The sequence below is a fragment of the Trachurus trachurus genome, assembly GCF_905171665.1.
Source record: "Trachurus trachurus genome assembly, chromosome: 23".
Taxonomy (NCBI): Eukaryota; Metazoa; Chordata; class Actinopteri; order Carangiformes; family Carangidae; genus Trachurus; species Trachurus trachurus.
The window spans coordinates 25,241,439-25,261,394 of NC_139912.1; the positions used below are offsets into that span (position 1 = coordinate 25,241,439).

The 19,956-nt window shown below is 42.4% G+C and overlaps 1 protein-coding gene across 4 annotated transcripts in view; it reads left to right on the forward strand.

The window, feature by feature from the left end:
- Nucleotides 1-19,956, forward strand: part of gramd4a (GRAM domain containing 4a) — a 95,510-nt gene that overhangs the window by 18,159 nt on the left and 57,395 nt on the right. For all 4 annotated transcript variants that reach the window (XM_083999892.1, XM_083999894.1, XM_083999893.1 and 1 more), the window contains exon 3: nt 4,465-4,585. In XM_083999892.1, coding sequence (XP_083856018.1) covers nt 4,465-4,585 — 121 coding nt within the window. The remainder of the gene's footprint in view (nt 1-4,464; nt 4,586-19,956) is intronic.

A 19,956-nucleotide genomic window follows, 5' to 3' on the forward strand; every position in this document is an offset into this window, starting at 1 on the left:
TTTCGGCTTTCGGCAACGCAATAGCGTTGCGTTTATTGATCATAGTGCTCTTTCTCCGTTATTAGCCCTCACACACACAGAGAGAGAGAGAGAGAGAGAAGCGCGCAGGCATGACAGCAGGGCACGGTAAAAGCGAAACTCATACGCTGCCGCCGCCCGCTCGTCCCCCCCCGCCGAACGAACGAACGAACACGTACGGAACGTAGTTACAGGAGTTACAGGGGGGGTCCCGGGCAGCAGTGCATTGCCATATGATGGTCGCTCTGCCAGTTCACGGCTCTGCCGGCGTGATTTGCACTGACACCGGCGGAGCCATGACCTGAGACACTGGGAGCTTCCGCTACAAACAAGCTTAAAATATAGACTTATTTAATTTTTTTCGGAACAATTTCTCATGTCGAGGCTTCAATACAAGAGGGACATTACAGACGAGCTGTGTGGAGGTATTTGGATGGTTTTTGGTGTGTCTTTTTGGACAAAGAAAAGTGAGCCCCGTTCGCGACTGTCATATGGCAATGCACTGCAACCCGGGACCCCCCTGTAACTCAGAGAAGGCACGGAGGACTCTGAAACTTCTCCCAACCCTTAGTCGACATGAGGGTGAGTTGAAAATGAGTGAAATTTGAATTTTGGGTGAACTATCCCTTTAATAGCTATTTATTTGACATCACAGATTGAAAAGTACCACCAGCACCCTGCTGGACAGCAGCACCAATCTGCCACACTTGCAGAAGGTCCCCTGTGATATTTGTGCTGATGAGCAGTATGCAGCCTTGAAATCACACCTTGTCTATTTCACCTCCTACTGCTAGACTCACACTGAACCTCATGAGAGAGGTGCTAGCTGAAAAAGCACCAGAGAACAAAGAGCATGGAAAAAGCATTTGCTGTAAGGATACAAGACATTTTGTGTCAGTCCTGGGCTGAGGGACACCATGTAACCCACGTCCTCGGAGACGAGTATGGGAAATGAGGAATTGCAAACCAGCCAGCGTAAACCGCAACAAAAAATCACAACCCCAAAAAATGATGACCCAAAAAGCGGAGCACAGAAGAAGACTGGAGTGAGGATGCAGCAGGTGACTGACTCAGTGTGAAGAGCAGGTTAGAGATCAGTTTGAGGTCTCTAAACAAGAAATGTCTAAATTAGGGGTGTAAGGGTACACACAAGTCACGGTTCGGTACGTACTGTACCTTGGTTCGGGGGTCACGGTAAAGTACAACAGACACTAATGAATGTAAAACTAAAATCTGTCTTGTGTTATAAAAGTAAAAGAAAGAGACAATATAAAATAAAAGAAGTGCATTAGGAGTGTTATAATGCCATTCATTAATTCTAGAGGAAAAAAACTTGCACTTGACAACTGGCAACTATTATTAAAAAAAAAAAGAAACTAACATCAATGTTGGTTTACACTAGGGCTGAACCCAAAAAATCAAAGCTTCGTTCGTTGCCATGGTAATCGATCATGAAGTCTGTGATTGATTGATTTTTTTTCTTTTTTTTTTCTTTTTGACACCGGTTCTCATCGGCAATTGTTACATTGTTTGTTTGCCATTACTTTCATTATTTCCGCTACGATCGCGATTCTGCTTTAAATACAGTAAAACTTCAAATAAGGGCCGAGTCCCAATTTGCCGCCGGTCCCAATTAACCGCCGGGTGTAGCAAAATATTTTTTATATTAAACGCCCATCCCAAATAAACGCCGGGTCAAACATTGTTTTTCTGGTTGCCAAAAAATATTCTATGCAAATATAGCGGCTGTCTCGTGACGTTAAAGACGGCCGAGGACCGACGAGACGCGCTCAGCTGTCCACTCCTCTCATCCGTACTTCAGCACCTGTCCTGGGCTGCACAGTGTCGGCTCGGCTCGCTCCTCGTTTTAAATGACTTATTACTCCTTTTAAAAGTAGCGTAAACAGCCTACTGTTCTCTGATTTCTCATACGTGTATTTAGTTAGGCTATACGTTGTATAGTTATACTTCATTCCCTCAAAAAAAAAAAAAAGGACAGTGGAGCGAGCCAACACAGGTGCTGAAGTGTGGGAGAGGAGTGGAGAGACTGGGCGTCCGCGGGGGTTTTGCAACTTGCGGCGGATCAGGAAGGGGCAGAGGACCGACATGACGGGGGGTCTCGGTCTCTTCGTACCTGTGCAGGCCAGGACCGCGGAGGTCAGCGAGACAGAGAACGAGTCCGCCCTGGCCGTATTTACAGTAATGCCTTGAGAAACGCACATATCGTTCCACCGCCGCCTGCCGCCACGGAGTGAAGCCTCTTTCTCCAGAAGGAGGTCCAGGTTGAACACTATTAAAGCTATGGTCTACGATTTGGAGGATTGGTAATTATTATTAACATAGTTTATACGACGATTATGGTCCTGTGGTCCGATATACACAATATAAATAGCAAAAAGAACCAAAAAAATCCATTCAGTCTATCACTACTGGTCTTCCTCCTCTCCCCGACACACAGCTGCTCCTGGCCACAGCTGCAGCCTGAGCGGGTCTCTCTGCACTGCGGCGCCGCGGAGCAACAGGCCCCGGTCTTCCTGCTCCTCTTCCCCAGAGAAAGCACTAGGGCTGGGCGATATGACCTAAAATCAATATCACGATATATTGAACAGTTCGCCTCAATAACGAAAAAAATAGCAGGGTTTCCCGCAGCGCTTTCCTGTTAAGGCGGCCGCCTTAACAACAAAGAGCTGCCGTCTAAACTAACGTCTTTAAAAAAAATAAAAAATGTAGCGATATTCGCCGCCATTCATGTGGAGTTATGGATTGTTGCTAATTTGCGATTTAGATCAAAGAGTACTGTCTGAGAAAATGTGTTTTAGCATCAGTTCATCAGACAGAAGATAACTCTTATGTTTTAGAATGAATTCTGCCCAGTCATCTCATGTGCATCTTTAGCCTGAAATAACTGAAGGCTGGTGATATGTTAAGCACAGGGCTATTAATCTCACAGCACTCTTAAATTTATTTAGATTTTGCGGAATCTCATTAAATGGCTATTTTCACTTATTTGCATACATTTTATGGTTAGATAGGCTCCATCATGGTGCTAAAAAAAACCAACAGCACACGGCATGAAAGTAATCATGGAAAAGATAATAGTGTTTTACAGCAGTAGCACACAGTGAGATTCCTCTGCTCACATCAGCCACGGCCGTGAAACAGGGAGAGCAGGGGGAACACAATAATTAATCGGCCGATAATCGTCCGGGGTGACGTCAGGGTTTGACCTACTTTTGATGACCAGGAGGCTCTGACTAAGAGTTGATGAGTGCATCTAACACATGAAGGTGTTACATTACCTAGCTAACCATTAGGAGAAAAAACAGCCCAAAGAGCCTTATCGCCGATGGCTTTTAATGCAGCAAATGTTCTTTTCACTCCGATCCTCCAAGTCCTCCTCATCGTTGTCTTTTCTACTACCTTAAGCCTTTCTCTTTTTCATCGATCCATCTGTCTCCATGTTATTCTCAAAGTCCCAATTCAACATCCTTTTTCTTCTCCATGACACACCTCTCTCTCTCTCTCGTTGTTTCCTTTGAAGGGCTTCTTTATTCAGGGACACTCTCTAAATCTCTGCACCCGCCTCTCATGTTACGTTTTGGTTCTTTCCCGTAACAGATTTTTTTCAGGTCACTGTCAGTTTTATGTTCTCTCTCTCTCTCTCTCTCTCTCTCTCTCTCCCTCTCTCTCTCTCTCCCTCTCTCCCTCCCTCTCTCTCTCTCTCCCCCTCTCTCTCTCTCTTGCTCTCTCTCCCGTGTGCTCTTGCTTTTGCAGAGAGCACTTCAGCTGAAGACATTACAGTGTGTGTATGCAGACACACACATGCTGGGTGCTGTCGGGGAGAATCTGCTGCAGCGTGTGTGTGTGTGTCTGTGTGTGTGAATGAGTCTCTTAAAGGAGCCTAGCTGTAGTGGAACAGTGGGTTCATCCTGCAGTGCTCATCATCCTGTGAGCACAGCCATCTCTCCTCATCCCGCTCTCTCCTCTCCTCTCTCTCCCTCCATCATCCACTCATTCCTAATTCCTCACACTCGCTCCCTCATTCCTCTCCTCTCTTACACAGTCCTCATCTCTCAATCTACACACATCTACATCTACACACACGTTGTGTCGCTAGTTGTGTGTGTATGAGCGTCAGGGTTAAAGCCCTTAGTCAGAGGTGTGTGAGTCATCAGTGTTGCCGTAGTGAGAAGAGGGGGAATATCCTCTTTTTCGCCTCCCTCCTCCTCGCTCTCCTGCTGGACTTAAACCGAGAGAGGAAACATTACCGTGAGTCATGGCGCCACCCGTGTGTTTGTGTGTGTTATGGGGTATTCCTGCTTGTATTCTTGTATGTATTTTGTTGTCAAGTACTCTAAAACCAAACATGTCTCTTTTTGTTTTCTGTTTTTGTGTGTGCATGGACCTATGAATGTGTATGTGCTGTATGCATGAATGTGTGTGCAGGCAGGTTCAGGGTCTCCCACCATGGCTGCGGCCATCCAGGAGTTCCAGAGGTCGGAGTCGGACCGACTCAATGAAGTCAAAGGTCACCTGGAAATTGCCTTATTGGAGAAACATTTCTTACGTGAGTACACATACAAACATGACACCAGGCTTCGGTCAGATGAGACTTCACAGCTGTTTCATCATTACATAGTACTACACACATGGCTATCCACAATCTAGGTGTCTCTGTTGCTACGGTTAGAGGGTCAATCGAATCTGAGGGTTGCCTGTTTAGTATATAAACTGAAAGGTTTGCTGGAAGCACATTGGGACATGTTATGCCTTTAAGTTACAGTTTATCATCCGTCTGTGTTGGTCATTGATTATAGTTGGAGTTTACAGTTATGATTTCACAGCCTATCACTAATTCTAGTGGGAGAGATTTCCATCTTTTATAAAAATCCATCTTACTTCCCAAAAGAAAAGCTTTGGCTATGCAGAATATGTAGGTGGTGAGGTTGTTTGCAGCAGAAAGAACAAGAAAGCAGTAGAATAAGGAAGTATGAGTTGCAATGTCTTGCAATGGTGACTCTGTGTTGTGTTGTGTGCTACCTCTTACTATAGTTTCTAATCTTTGATGAGGATCTTGTTGATCTCAGTACTGCATATGAAAATCTATCCTCCATGTTGACACTTCCTGATCCAAATCTAAGCATGTTTGTATCGGTCTGCTCTGTGGTTTCACAGTCTCGTAGCAGGCTGGTTTGTGCATTGCTCTTGGTTGAGTGTGCAACTTGACTCTAACCGATAAACAGTCAACAACAATCCTGTTGTCTCACGCTAACTACAAAAACCCACAGAAATGTTTGGCCAAAATAAAAGCTAAAATAAAACCTAGTCCTTAGTGTTTTAAATTAATTAAATGCTAAAAATCAAGCCTTTAATGCTGTCTAACTGTTGAAATTGAGATTCATTCAGGGTTTCCCGCAGCGCTTTCCTGTTAAGGCAGCCGCCTTAACAACAATGAGCTGCCGCCTAAACTAATGTCTTAAAAAAATTAAAATGTAGCGATATTCGCTCATTTACCTCACAAACTAAAAGGTCAACCAATAGTGGATTTTAAAGGCATAACACTAAAAATAGTTTAGAGCAGGAAAAGCAGATAGACAAAAGTGTTACAGAATTTTAACACATGCGCCTTCTGTGTTTCTTCTATGTCGCTTATTAGGATCTCATCTGAACAGATAAATACAGTAAATGGGTCGGGTCAGTGTCGGATTGATCTAAACTCCATAAAATCAGGGTTTTCCCACAGCGCCGGCCAGCAGCTAAATGGCCGGACATCAAAGCATCTTCAGAGACTCCTCTCTCCCTCCTGACGTCCAGAGTCCGTCACAGAAATGCAGTTTTTAAACATGAAACATCGTTATTACTTTTTACCGTGTTATCAGTTCTGCTTGACTTTGAGGAGAAGATCTCTGCTGATCAGTTGGAGAAAAACAACAACATATTATCCTGGACTCAGTCAACACACACAGACGCACACACTAAGCATCACAGCAGAGCTGTGAAGTCACACAAAGCTGATGACCTACGCTCATAGAAGGGTGCTGGATATGCAAGGTGTCTGTGTGCAATCATAAAGAAACAAGAGCCAACAGAACATGACCAAAACCAAGCAAACCACCGCAGGGGTATCTGGAAGGCAGCAGCCATCCAGGAGGGAGAGAGAGAGCCATCTTGGAAAGGAACTGCCTTTATAGATGAGGCCACAGGTGGGATGGATCTCCCCGACGAGGTGGGAGGGAGAGGGGAACAGAGAGGCCAGCAAAACACAAATGGAGGGCCCATATCAGTAGTTCCTGTAAATAAGTGCAATCAAACTAAGTGAAAACCCCAAAACACTCCATTTCAACCTGGCAAACCAGGAATATATAGAAGCAGGTATTTTAGTCTCAGCCACAAGTTCAACGACAGACAACTGTCTGTCTGTCATCTCACCGTTTAACTTAGTTTGACACAAATCTAAAAATGTGTGTGCGGTTCTAACACACAGAGTGGGTCACACACTGCAGGGTCATACAGATGCTGCAGACTACATGTACAGGTAGAGTTAGAGGAAATGTGCAGTTTACTGATTGGCAGAGATCTTGTCCTCTCAAAAACTTGATTGAAAAGGTAAAAACCAAAAAACAAATCAGCGATTCTCCAACAGACTGAGGATGTCAGGAGGGAGGGAGGAGCCACTGAAGATGTCTCCATGTCTCAATGTCTGGCCCTTTGGCTGCCGGCCAGTGCTGAGGGAAAACTCAGGTCTTGGTGTATAATAACCAAAAAGCCTTATTGTGCTCATAGTGCAACAATATGATGTAGTTGACCTCTAGCACAAACCTTTCTATTACTGATTAATATATGAATGTATTGTTTGCTAAATGCATGCAAGAGTTTACAGTGAAGTCAATAGCTACACGTTAATATACAGTAAATCAGGCTGATGAAATACCAGGCTCATATTTTACTTGAAGTAACCCTGTGTCAAGAAATCCATTTGCTCTATCCTCTTAACTGTGTAATTAGACTGCCCCTTGCAAGTTCAGTGTTTTCCTTATTGTCACAAATCCCAAAAACCAACAGCACAGAACACTAGGGGTGCAACGGTACAGGTAGCCCACGGTACAATACGTACCTCGCTTTTTGGCCACGGTTCTCGATACGGTTTCGGTATGTGTTTTATGCAGATAACTTTTTTTTCCTCCCAAAATACTGTTTAACTGTATATTATTTCTAATATTAGGCTACTACTCCTTGTAGAGCTCTCCTCTCTCTCTATCTCTCTCTCTCTCATACACACACACACACACCTGAACTGTCTGTGAACAGCCCCTAGCTCCCCCCTCTGCACACTCCTAGTCTTTCAGTAGGTCAACATTCTGAAGCCACTTTCAAACCGAGATCGCGCTGTATTGCCGTCATGGAAGACGTCACTATGCTGCAGCCACAGTCTCTCACTGGGAAAGAAGATGTTAGTCTATTGTGTTTTTTTAAACAGCCTTTCACCACCTCTCATCCCTGTCAGTCAATTCCTCCTGCTGGATCTCAGTCTTTCTATCGTGCGGCGGCACGCGGATACACGACCACACACATGCAGTGTGCATGGACAGAGTCCTGCTGGAACTCTAATAAAAGCTAAATGTGCTAAGTTGTGCAATTTTCCCCGCGATTGCGATCAGCGACCGCTCCTGCTGCCGCCTGTTTGTTTTCTTTTTTTTTTATTTTTCCTCTTCTGTGTGTGAGCTGCACTTTCAGTGTGTTGGGGGGGAGTCACTGTGAGTGTGTGGAGGCTCAACAGTGATTGGACATCAACTCGCGGGGGCGGGCTTTCGCCTTAAACGGCCAGGCACACACATACACAGCTGTCTGTAAAGCAGTAAGAGCTGATGCAAGCTGAATCTGAAATACCGCGGTCCAAGAGCGTATTGCACCGTGCAGGCCGTACCATCCCTACAGAACACTGAACCTTTGAATTACTTTAAACTCCTGACACGATCCAGGGTTTCCTGCAGACCTTATTTGGCCAGGCGCCCCGCCGGCCTGAAATCTGTAGCGCCCGGGCTACAATGTCCGAAAAAAAAAAAAAAAAGCGTATCGCCGCATGTTTACCGGGGCACATGCCCCGGTAAACATGCGCTGTGCCCCTCTGTAAAATTCTCAATAAAATTTCATGAATGAGTCTATTTTTCATCACAGAATAATATCCCTCCCCCATGACACGTCTAGTTGACAGCTTCTTTTTTTTTCTTCACTTTTATTGATAAAGTCACGTCAAACCAGCCATGAGGAGCCAAATGCCTGACGATCTACTGGCACTGACGCACCTGTCTTAATATGGAACTCAACATGAGAGAAAAGGTGCGCTCTGCTCTACCTTATTTCCATCTCACTCCACACACGTCGACATATGGCTTGTGTAGAGTAAACATGAAGACGTACAGCGCGATGGAGAGAGAGAAAAAAAATGGATCATACAGGGCAGGCAACACCGCGCACACACCAGCCGACCGCCGGTCTACTGAGTGAAATATGCAAGGTAGTCAGATAAATATAACATGTCTGAACCAAAAGGTGGCAAAGTGACTGGACTGATGAGTTTAGTTTTATTTTACCGGACCATGCCGACGCTGAGAGTGACAAAGTGACAGCTGACGCTCTCTCTCTCTCTCCCCCTCTCCGTGTGTGTGTGTGTGTGTGTGTGTGGTGAAGGGTTGTACAAATGCTGAACATTTTGCAGATGGGTTTAAAAGTCTGCACTAATGGTATTGACAGCATGCATAGCTGTGTGCCTCTTGCTATAGTGTTGTTATTATTAATAACTTCTTTTTGTTGTTGTGAATATCAGAATATATTGGACACACCTGGGAGTCTTTGAACTACTGCTCGCTTCTCATTAGTGTGACTGCTGAGCAGTCACACTATTGTTCTTCTGTTTGGCCATTTTCTTCCGCCTTTTTACGGTCTTCTTCTAGTCCTTCATACTTTGTGCTATTTCAACAATTCATATATCAAAACGTGCAGCTTTTTTTTAACTTTATTGGCATTACTTTTCTCTTTTTAACTATTTATACTTTTTCAAATATTTAACTTTTTCTGATTTTTTTCAGCTTTATAATGTGTGTGTGTTGCGTCTAACGAGCAGAGCCAGAGTGGTGCCAGAGTGGAGAGAGGTGAAAAAACATTCTAGAGTTTTTCTGGCTAAACTGTCAGCACGGCCACAAATTAAACTCTAGACAAATTATTTTCTCCAGTTTTGTAGCCACACTTGTCTTCTGGCTAAAATTCTGGTCAAAAATGCAAAGAGACTTAGATAATATTTTAAAATATTTTTTAAATGCAGCCAGGGAGCTCTCTGCTCTCATCCAGCTCAATGCATTTTTTTCACAGCAGCAGGAGAAGGAGCTCAACTTTGTAACTTGCTGTTAAGTGCTTTTTAAATCATTTTAATTCACCAAAAAATAGTCACAGGTCACAAAAAAGTCCTCTTCTTACTTGGTGTGGCTAATTTATACTAATTTCTCTTTATTTTAAGCATCATTGAAAAATCTCACATTCATCAAAGTCTCAACCTCTCTTCTTCACAACTCTGTCTGTAGTCCAGTTGGTAAAGTGGCCGCTTGCCAACCCCAAGGTCACTGGTTCAAATCCAGGTTCAGCACTCTTGTTATATTATGTTGAATTCTGCTCCCCTCCATCACCCTCAATTGGTTACAGGTGGTCGTTAAGAGACGCGTTAATTGCTAGTGCCACCGTTTGCAGCACATCATCACATTACAATGGCAACATGCTTATGTCTGTGCTCTCTGTGGCGAAGTGGCAGAGTAAAGGTTTACTGATCATGAGGTCATGGGTTCGATTCCTGCCTCATTCATGTCGTGCTTTCTGCTAGAGACTTCATTCAAATTCTGATTTGTAGACAAACTTCTAATGGCTCATTTATGAAGCTTTTTTAAGCATCATTGAAAAATCTCACATTCATCAAAGTCTCAACCTCTACTTCATTGGAAGTGTTGGAATGGCCTAGTGGATAAGGTTCCTGCCATCCAACCACAAGGTCACAAGTTCAAATCCCACCTGAGCAGTCTTGTTAGTGTGTCAGCCACTTTGAACTTTAACCAATACCACTTGGTCTGGTCACATGATCAAACTTGATAATGCATATGCGCCCCCACCTATTCTCTTTACCTCTTTCAATCTTGGTTTGTGTTAACATGTTTCTTGTTTATACCACTGCACTAAGATTGATTTGCACTGGAACTACAGGTTTGGGCTTGTTAACTTCAGAGTGAGACAGAGTGCAGTTCATCAACAGACAACAGTCTCTGCAACTGTGTGTACACTGTGGCCTAGAGGCAGAGTGAAAGTCTGCTGACCATGAGGTTGTGGGTTTGATACCTATCTTGGTCAACCATTTGAATGGTGATAACTGCTTGCACTATTTGCTAATTCTGCAACAGCGTTCAGCTGCTTTCAGCATTCACACGCATTTCCATCAGGAAATGCTACTTTATCTAGTTAGTGTGACTGCTGAGCAGTCACACTATTGTTCTTCTGTTTGGCCATTTTCTTCCGCCTTTTTACGGTCTTCTTCTAGTCCTTCATACTTTGTGCTATTTCAACAATTCATATATCAAAACGTGCAGCTTTTTCTGGACTTTATTGGCATTACTTTTCTCTTTTTAACTCTTTATACTTTTTAAAATATTTAACTTTTTCTGATTTTTTTCAGCTTTATAATGGGTGTGTATTGCGTCTAACGAGCAGAGCCAGAGTGGTGTCAGAGTGGATAGAGGCAAAAAAACATTCTAGAGTTTTTCTGGCTAAACTGTCAGCACGGCCACAAATTAAACTCTAGACAAATTATTTTCTCCAGTTTTGTAGCCACACTTGTCTTCTGGCTAAAATTCTGGTCAAAAATGCAAAGAGACTTAGATAATAATTTTAAATATTTTTTAAATGCAGCCAGGGAGCTCTCTGCTCTCATTCAGCTCAATGTATTTTTTTCACATCAGCAGGAGAAGGAGCTCAACTTTGCAACTTGCTGTTAAGTGCTTTTTAATTCATTTTAATTCACCAAAAAATAGTCACAGGTCACAAAAAAGTCCTCTTCTTGCTTGGTGTGGCTAATTTATACTAATTTCTCTTTATTTTAAGAATCATTGAAAAATCTCACATTCATCAAAGTCTCAACCTCTCTTCACCACAACTCCACTGTAGTGTAGGGGGTAGGGTGGCTGCTTCCCAACCCCAAGGTCACTGGTTCGAATCCAAGGGAAGAACTCTTGTTATGTTATGTTGAATTCTGCTCTCCTCCACCGCCTTCAATTGGTTACAGGTGTTTGTTATCTCCTTGATTACTCATACCAGTTTGCAGCACATCATCACATTACAATGAATGACAACAGTCTTGAAATCAGCGTGCTCTCTGTAGCCGAGTGGCAGAGTAAAGGTTTAGTGATCATATGGTCATGGGTTCGATTCCTGCCTCAGTCATTTCACATCATTGCTTGACTTTTGATTCCAATTATTCAGCTGTCATTGGACAGTCTTTGATTCCTCATAGTATAAAGCTCATTGTAACTCAGGTTCTCTGTGGCCATATGGTTAGTGTGTTAGGTGTTGTGCTATTTCAACAATTCATATATCAAAACGTGCAGCTTTTTTTTTTTTTAACTTTATCGGCATTACTTTTCTCTTTTTAACTATTTATACTTTTTAAAATATTTAACTTTTTCTGCCACGATTCCTTACTTTTTTTTTTAAGCAGAAGCCAGTGATCCTCTTATCAAAGGTTTTCTTTACCCCTCACATACTGTCTCTGTCTGTAGCCTAGTGGTTAGCTTGCTGGTCTGGAGACCTGAAGGTTGCTGGTTTAAATCTTGCCTCAACAACAATTATAGTGAATTATTTTCCCAGTTGTCCTCTGTTGACTTCTGATAACTTGCTTCATGTTGAAACTGCTGCTCTCAGCCTGAAATTCACAGAAATTTTCATTCTAAGTCATTCAAGCTTGACTCTCAAGCTTTCTTGGTGTTAACTGTGTGTGCACCGTGGCCTAGAGGCAGAGTGGAAGTCTAATGACCATGAGGTTGTGGGTTCGATTCCGACCTTGGTACATAATTTGTATGGTGATCACTGCTTGCACTATTTGCTAATTCTGCAACAGCGTTCAGTTGCTATCAGCAGTCACACCATTTCCATTCTTGGAAATGCTTTTTCTAGTTTTCTTTAAAAACCTCCTTTTGATGAAGGACTTGATTATGTTTGAATGAAAAAAACTCTGTTCATGCATGTGAATTTAAATAAATCACACATTCACATAGGCTACCATCACCACAGTGCATTTGTAAGTTTGAATGGTAATCGAATTAATTCATCAATTTATCCTTTTTTTTTTGCTGAGAACGGTTCTCAGCAACTGTTCTGGGGTTGAACCCCCCACTCACCTCCCTCCCTGGCCAAAGTTTTTTCCTGCAGGAAACACTGTGATCTGTGATCAGATAAGTATTCTCGACCCCTCCCGTACCTGTTTGTGCACCCACCACGGTCTGTAGAAATGTTTATACACTTCTGACGTAAACAGTGTTTTGCAGCAGCTCAACACATGTTGACACTGGACTGGTTTGCCGTGGCTGGACTGACCATCATGTGCACCGAAGAAAGTCGGCCGACCGTTAGAAAATCCATAACTGGTTCTGACTCTAAATATGCCAACCCTCTCTGCGTGCAATGGTAGATTTTGCATGACCACAGTATTGAAGTTATGCTATTAGTAGTTACTATTGCCCTGGTCACCACCAACAGGATAACTGTGCTACTGATGAGAGAAATGGGATAGATCATGGGTTTGTTGAGGAATGAATGGGCGTTGCAGCATCCTGATGTGTAACAAACCGTATGATGCTCATCCCAGGTCCACCCACTCAGCTCACACACCATTTCCAGGCTTGTCTAACCTGGTATCCAGTGAGGGGTTACTGCTTGTCCTGTGCCACTGCAGCACGTTGACAGGCCCGTGGTGTGTAATGGACTGTGAACCCCCCCGCCCCCACCCCCACCTCCTCTTTCCTTTTCAACTGTGCATGTCTATTAGAGAGAGAGTGAGAGACAGGGCGAGAGTGTGTGAAAGAGAATACCTCAGGCTATGTCCTCCCTCATAATGCCTGTGCCTGAGCTAAAAGGGCTGAATTCATTGTCACATTGTCAGGAGGCAAGCTAGATGAGATGCCTTCCTTCCTGTTTGCCCTTTCCTTGCGTCCTCCTGTCTTTCTTTCCTTTAAAAGAAAATTCCTCTAGAGCTCTCTTTGCCTTTTTTTCTCTCCATCCTGCTGGGCTGCTCTTTCAGTTTCTGCCTGCCATTCCCCCCTCTTCATTTCTGGATCAGCCTCAGCTCTCTTTTTTTCTAATTTATCCTCTTTTGATTTGATTCCCTTTTTCTTCTGGGACTCAGTATTCTGAAGTGTGTTGGCACATGGAGCAGGTAAAACAGCTGTGACAGGTTCATGAGAAATGCCATCTCAGCTTACCTAAAATGGCAGCCACTTGGCATTTTGTAAAGAGATGAACCTTCATATCACCCTGTGTTGATGATTGTGAAACAGTGGTAGTACCTCTGTTTTTTTCCTTTTCGTTCTTTCAGGAGCTTTGTGTGTTTTTATTGCTTCTGATTTCTTGAAGCCTGTTACCTCACTCTGACCATCTCATTCTCTGGTTATCCATTTCTCTCTTGCCTCCCAATCTCATGTTCTCTCTGTGTGGTCGTACGTCGAGGAACAGTGAAGCGGGACAATCCATTAGCACCTGACCTCTCTGCCTTACACTCCAGTCAATGTGTATTCTATTTCTCAAGTTTTCCTTTGCCCTTTTATATTTTCCTTTGTGTGCTTTTTGTTGTCATCATGTGATATTATAAAATGGGAAGAAAGACCTACGTAAATGGTGCATGTTATGTGTTGAGAACAGATGAACAGTCTTAAACGCTTGTATACAGTTTCTAATCAGATTAGCAGGGTGAAACAAACGATTCCTTGTAGCAGATTCTTATGTGTTTATGGGTTGTGTAATGTCTTTTCTGGTGATATAGGGAACAACATACCTTACTGTGGAAAGACTAGCCATACAGTACATTGCCCATGGCTAGCTGCAGTACAGGCCTGTTGTGCTAACCTTGCCATCTCACTGCCTCTCATTGCCTCATGCAGGTTTTTAGATAAACATAATGTTTACACAAACCATTTTAAGATGAATATAGCTGTCCAGAACAGCCATTATGCTAAGATGTACATCTGGGGCTGTTGCCACTTGATCAGCTGCACAGCACACCTCTGAAATGTCACATTCTTTTTATTAATCACAGGAGCTTTTTCTCTCTACCATTAAAATTTTTGCTGACAGAGTGACCAGTGATATAACTAGAAGATGCTAGCGTTGATTGCTGATCTGATAAACACATTGTGATCCACACACCGCGGAACCGGGGGGGCCAGGGGGGCCATGGCCCGGGTAACTTTTGTGCTCTTATTATTTTATGAATAGCCTAAAAGCTGTAGTAAAAAGTTGTAGCCTATATTTTTAAGAGCCAAGTCACCACCACCACACACATGCTGCCGATAAAAAAAACTGTCACCGAGTGCTGCATTTTGATTTGAATTTGTGAGTCTATCAAGTGCATTGTTTATCAATACGTCATGCGTGAGTGTCTGAGGCGTATCACGAAGCTCAGCCTACCCGGGGTTACTCTCAGCCTATCCAGCTGAACCTCCACAACACTGTCACTCCATCAGTGGTACCACGACGCTGGTTATCAACTCGGTAACTCAACCCCGGCTTGTCTTACTGTGAATTTGTGAACGCGCACGTATAAAGGGCGGATTCAAGGCAGCAGACAAATCACAACCAGAGCACCGCAGAGAGAAGCGAGGTGAGCGCAGTGCACACCTTATTTCTCCTGTGAGGAAGAAAAAAAAAAAAAAAAAGAAGCCTGTGGTCCGACCTGACCCAGTTATTGAATGTTTACGTTTATTTAGAAGTTTAATTGGTGCTGATTAAACTTGTGAATGAATGCTGCTCTGGATCCGATTCTTTCCTTATATATATAAACTTTATTTCAGACACAGGTCCATATCACAATCAAACAATATAAAAATATATAAATATTATACAACAGTTAGTTCCGACCGGTCCCAACCGAGCAATTTGATTGGACAACGAGACATTCCATAGTGCTGATATACAGTATAACAGCACTGGGACTTTTCACAGACATAATCACTCCGCTGTTCAGCTGGACAGGAGCTAAGTCAGAGCTACGCTCCCCATACAGGAGCTGTCCCATCTCTCTGCTGCTGCTGCTGCTGCTGCTGCTGCTGCTGCTACAGTTATAAACGGACCTGAACATTAAAACCTGGACCTAGGCCGACCTGGTCAGTCTAATTGGAGATAAATCTCTACTAAACCCGGCTGGGGAAAAAAATCGCCGCGGGGGCAACTACGTTTTGACGGTGATGTGTTTTGATATTAGCATTAGCTGTTGTTAGCCACGTAGCTCAGCTACTTAGCTTCAACTGTGTTTATATTGATTACATAGATGATAAACAAATGTAATACAGTATCGATAGCGTCTCTGTATCTTCACGCTGGTCCCGTTGCTGCGGTGCTAATCAGACACGGGCTCAGAACCAGAACCAGCACTGGAAGCAGCTCGGTGGAGAAGCTTGTAGCTAGTAGCAAGCTAGTATGAAATGTTTATGTGTTGCCTGGCAACAGCCTTGTCTCCCTTCCAGTTGCGGAACTATTTCTGTTGGCGGAGCCAAATAAATGATTAAATAAACAAACAAATCATAATCTCTTGTAGTTTATTACTGTTCTAAAATGCGCTCGTAGTACTGTTGTATAAAAGCAATATCACACTCGAGGTCGTGCTGTTGTACTGTATATCAGCACGGTGTGATTATCTGCGGCACTCGGCCTGCGGCCTCGTGCCTACGACCGAATCACAGCCGTGCTGATATACAGTACAACAGCACTCCCTCTCGTGTGATATTGCTTAATTATATTCTGATTCTTTTAAACAGTGGCCAAATAACAGAACCATTTTATTATATTAGACTAGGCTATAGTAGGCTATATAGCTAGCCTATATTTTCCATCTTTGCTGAGCATAAGGTTTGTTCTAAATTAAATAAAAGCCTGTCCCATATAGACGCGTGTCTCTCTAGACGGTTCCGCTCGGCACACACACACCTTCCAAAAAAAAAAAAACTATTGGCAGAAGTCTGGGCCGTGAGAACCGGCAGCCTACCTCTCTTATGGATAATTAGCGTCCAAATTCAATGGATTTGATCTGTCCCTGAAAATCCGTTGTTTTGATAGACTGTGTTTTCATAATTCATAAACTGGATACAATCACCGCAATTCTGTCCGGAGCTTCGCTACTTTTATTTCCATATCCTTGGTAACAGTAGGGGTGGGAGAAAAAATCGATTCACATAGATATCGTGATATCTTTTTTGACGATTTTTAAATCGATTTTTTTTTTCAAAAATCGTTTTTTTTTTTTGAAAAAAAAATATTTTTTTGAAATTTTTTTTTTTTTTTTTTGAAATTTTTTAAATATTGTGCAATGTGTATTTGTTAGCCTCTTTTACATACAGAGAGTACAGGCTTTGAAAAGGGTTTAAGTTCACTTTATAATGGAGTATGTTAATTTATAGGCTCCTACAGTATTTGTGTGCAGATAAATGTTAAAAATGCGACTAAAAATCGAGAGAATCGGCAATATCGTAGAATCGCAATTTAAATCGAATCGCCATCCAAAAAATCGTAGAAGAATCGAATCGGGAGAAAAGCATATCGTCCCAGCCCTAGGTAACAGTAACCCCCGGTAACCCGGGCTGCACACACAGCCCTTCATGCCGTTTTCTCTCCTCATTGGATAAAGGTTGTAGTAGGATAGAAGAGGTTTTCTCCTCGGCTTACAGCAGAGCAGTAACTGTGAGTGAAACTGTGACTGAGCAGGACTGTGATGGTGACGAGGCCTGTGTGTCGTTTTCCTCCCTAATTGTTTAACGGACAGTAACTACAGTATTATCTTTTGTGCACTTGTAGCTATAGGAGTGTATATTACAAAAAACAAAGTGATTTACAGCTTGTTGTTTATAAAGCTGCTGTTCTGTGCATGAGCTGTCAGTCAGTGAATACAGATTGTTGCAAAGCATTTCCCTCCTCCTGTGATTATACTTATGATGGGAAAAAATATGAATGACGTCATCAGCGACTAGTTGACGTCGACTCGACTTTCATAACATTAAATTCGACTTTAAAAATTCTGAAGTCATGCAACCCCTAATGTGTGGTGCTTCTAGTGATCTGAACAGTGCTGCGTTGGTTTATGAATGAGTTCAGTGGAGGGGGAGCTAAACCATGCAGGAATTTAAAGACCAGACAGATGTTCCTATATTTTATGACATCTTCCCAACTCAGAAGCTTGTGTTTGTGTAGGATGGTACAGTGATGTGAGCTGTTTGGTTTCTGGTTCAAGACTTTAAGGGTCTGCTTGTACAGGATTTCCAATGGCTTCAATGTTGAGCCATTGGTTTGTCCCCAGCTTGTGAGGCAGTATGTTAAATGCGACATGACCATGGCATTCTTCATATAATTTGGCAGCATTAAAAGTCATTGTGTTTCTTATTTAAAGTTTGCTAAACTGAACCTAACTCTTTGACTTACTTTTTTTATGTGCTTTTTGAATGTTAGATTGGAGTCAATAACAATTCCCACACACATCCTCATATGTGCATATCAAACCTATATGCAGTTTATCTGTGCATATATGGTGTGCATATATATATATATATATATATATATATATATATATATATATATATATATATATATATATATATATATATATATATATATATATATATATATATATATATATATATATATATATATGCGTATATGAAACTGGCCAATTTTATGTATGTCACATATATTCAAACCTATATTCAAACCTATAGGTTCTTTCTGTGTGGGATCGCTCATCTAGCATTTTCTTTCTTCTTACTGAATGGAAGGAGTGAGTGTTTATCAAGCCAGCTTCTGTCTTTTCTTCAGTCTTTTCCTGTCATCACTGGAGATATGAATTTTTCCAAGTCTAGAATCATCATTTGAGTCCATCCGACTCTTTCATTTGATTTAACCACTCATCTGTCATCTGTGCTCCAGCATGGATAAATACGGTCAACCATCAAAGTGAAATGTTTTAAAGATTTTTTTGTATTTCAGACAGACTTGTATTGTTTTGATAAAAGTGTCGGTCAATAATCGTCCCTTTTCCATCTTGCCATGAGCAACCAGCATCTGATTCGATGCTGCACGTGGCTGGAGTAGTTTTCCACGCCACAGCAGGGTGCAATAAAGCTGGATACATTGCTCAGAAGTTGGAGGCGTGTAGTGCAGCCTGTAGCTCTTTATCCAGCAGTTCATTGTGGTTGGCCGCTCCAGCAGTCAAACATGAAGAATTAGTTTTGGTGGAGCAAAAGGATCATTTGAAGCACTATCTGACAAATGCATTGCATTTCCTGTGGCTGCTCCACAATAAATCGTAGAAAGATCGTAGCGGAACTAATGAATGTATGGCAAACAAACACAGCATGTCTCCAAAATCAGGCAGGTTTCCAGGATGCCAAGTAGCCTACTCATTTCAATGTAACAATTGCCGATGAAATAGGGTTAAAAAAAAACGATCACAACGATGATCGATTACAACGAACGAAGCTTCGAAGCTTCAGTTTTTTGGGTCTGCCCTAGTAGGCAGTTTGAATCCAGTCTGGGGATGGTGGGTTTTGTTATTGAAAGCAAAAACTTATGGGCAAAGAATTCAAGCACGTAGCTTTGAGTTCTGGGAAATTATGATAGGTAGGTTTATTTATTTACCTTTTTGAAGTGTTGTACAAACTGTTAATATAAACAGTGTATTTGTATCAGGTACAGATCGGGACACAAACGAGGAACTGAAGGGCTCAGGCTGACTCAGAGTCGTTTATTTCAGGCAGGGGTCAAAACCAGGCAGGCAGTACAACAGGCGAAGGTACAGGTAATCGGCAGGCTGTACTCTAGGTCGGGGAATCAAAAACTGGTCATACACAGAGGAATATACTCGAGGAAATAATATGCTGGAACTCTAAGGACAAGACGATCTGGCACAGAGAGACACGGCTTAAATACACAAGGAGGGGGAAGACAATTAGACACAGGTGAAACACATTAGGGAGGGGAAAGCAATCACACAGGCAGGAAACTTGACAGGAAGACAGGTAAGACAAGGACTTCAAAATAAAAGAGGAAGTGGCACAACAAGAACAGAAAATCAGCTAAAAACCTAACAGACACTAACGGACCCTGACAATTTGCAGTCTAAAGAAGTGTTTTGTGATTGACAGGCCAATGTTTTTTTTCTCTCTTTCATCAGCCAGTATATCACTCTTATTAATTTGAATTCACTTGATGTTACCTTCCACTCAACACCAAAGATATAGAGGATTTCCACTTTGGCTGGTGTTGGCTTTTTAATGCTTCTGGTCTCCCAAAGACTTTTTTCAGTTTATAGTTGAATTTCAAATTCACGATTTTTTTCACTATGGAAAACGAAGGTGTTTTGGAATAGCATATATTTCATCGTTCCAGACCTTGAAGTGTGTGTGTTGATTTTGTGCTCATTTTTCTAATGGTGCATCAGCATACGTATAACCCAAGAAATGATTGGACTTCGTAGATTTCCTGCACGTTCAGTGTAGGCGTGTTCTCTCTCACTGACGTCTTCCTCTCTGCTGTCTAAAATAAAGCTGGGGCCCACGCTGTATGCTAAAACAAACACACTGCTGCTCAACTATATTATTTCCTGCTTTTGCAGGAGGCATGAGCTTCCATTGTGTGGGTGTGTTTGTGGGGCAGTGA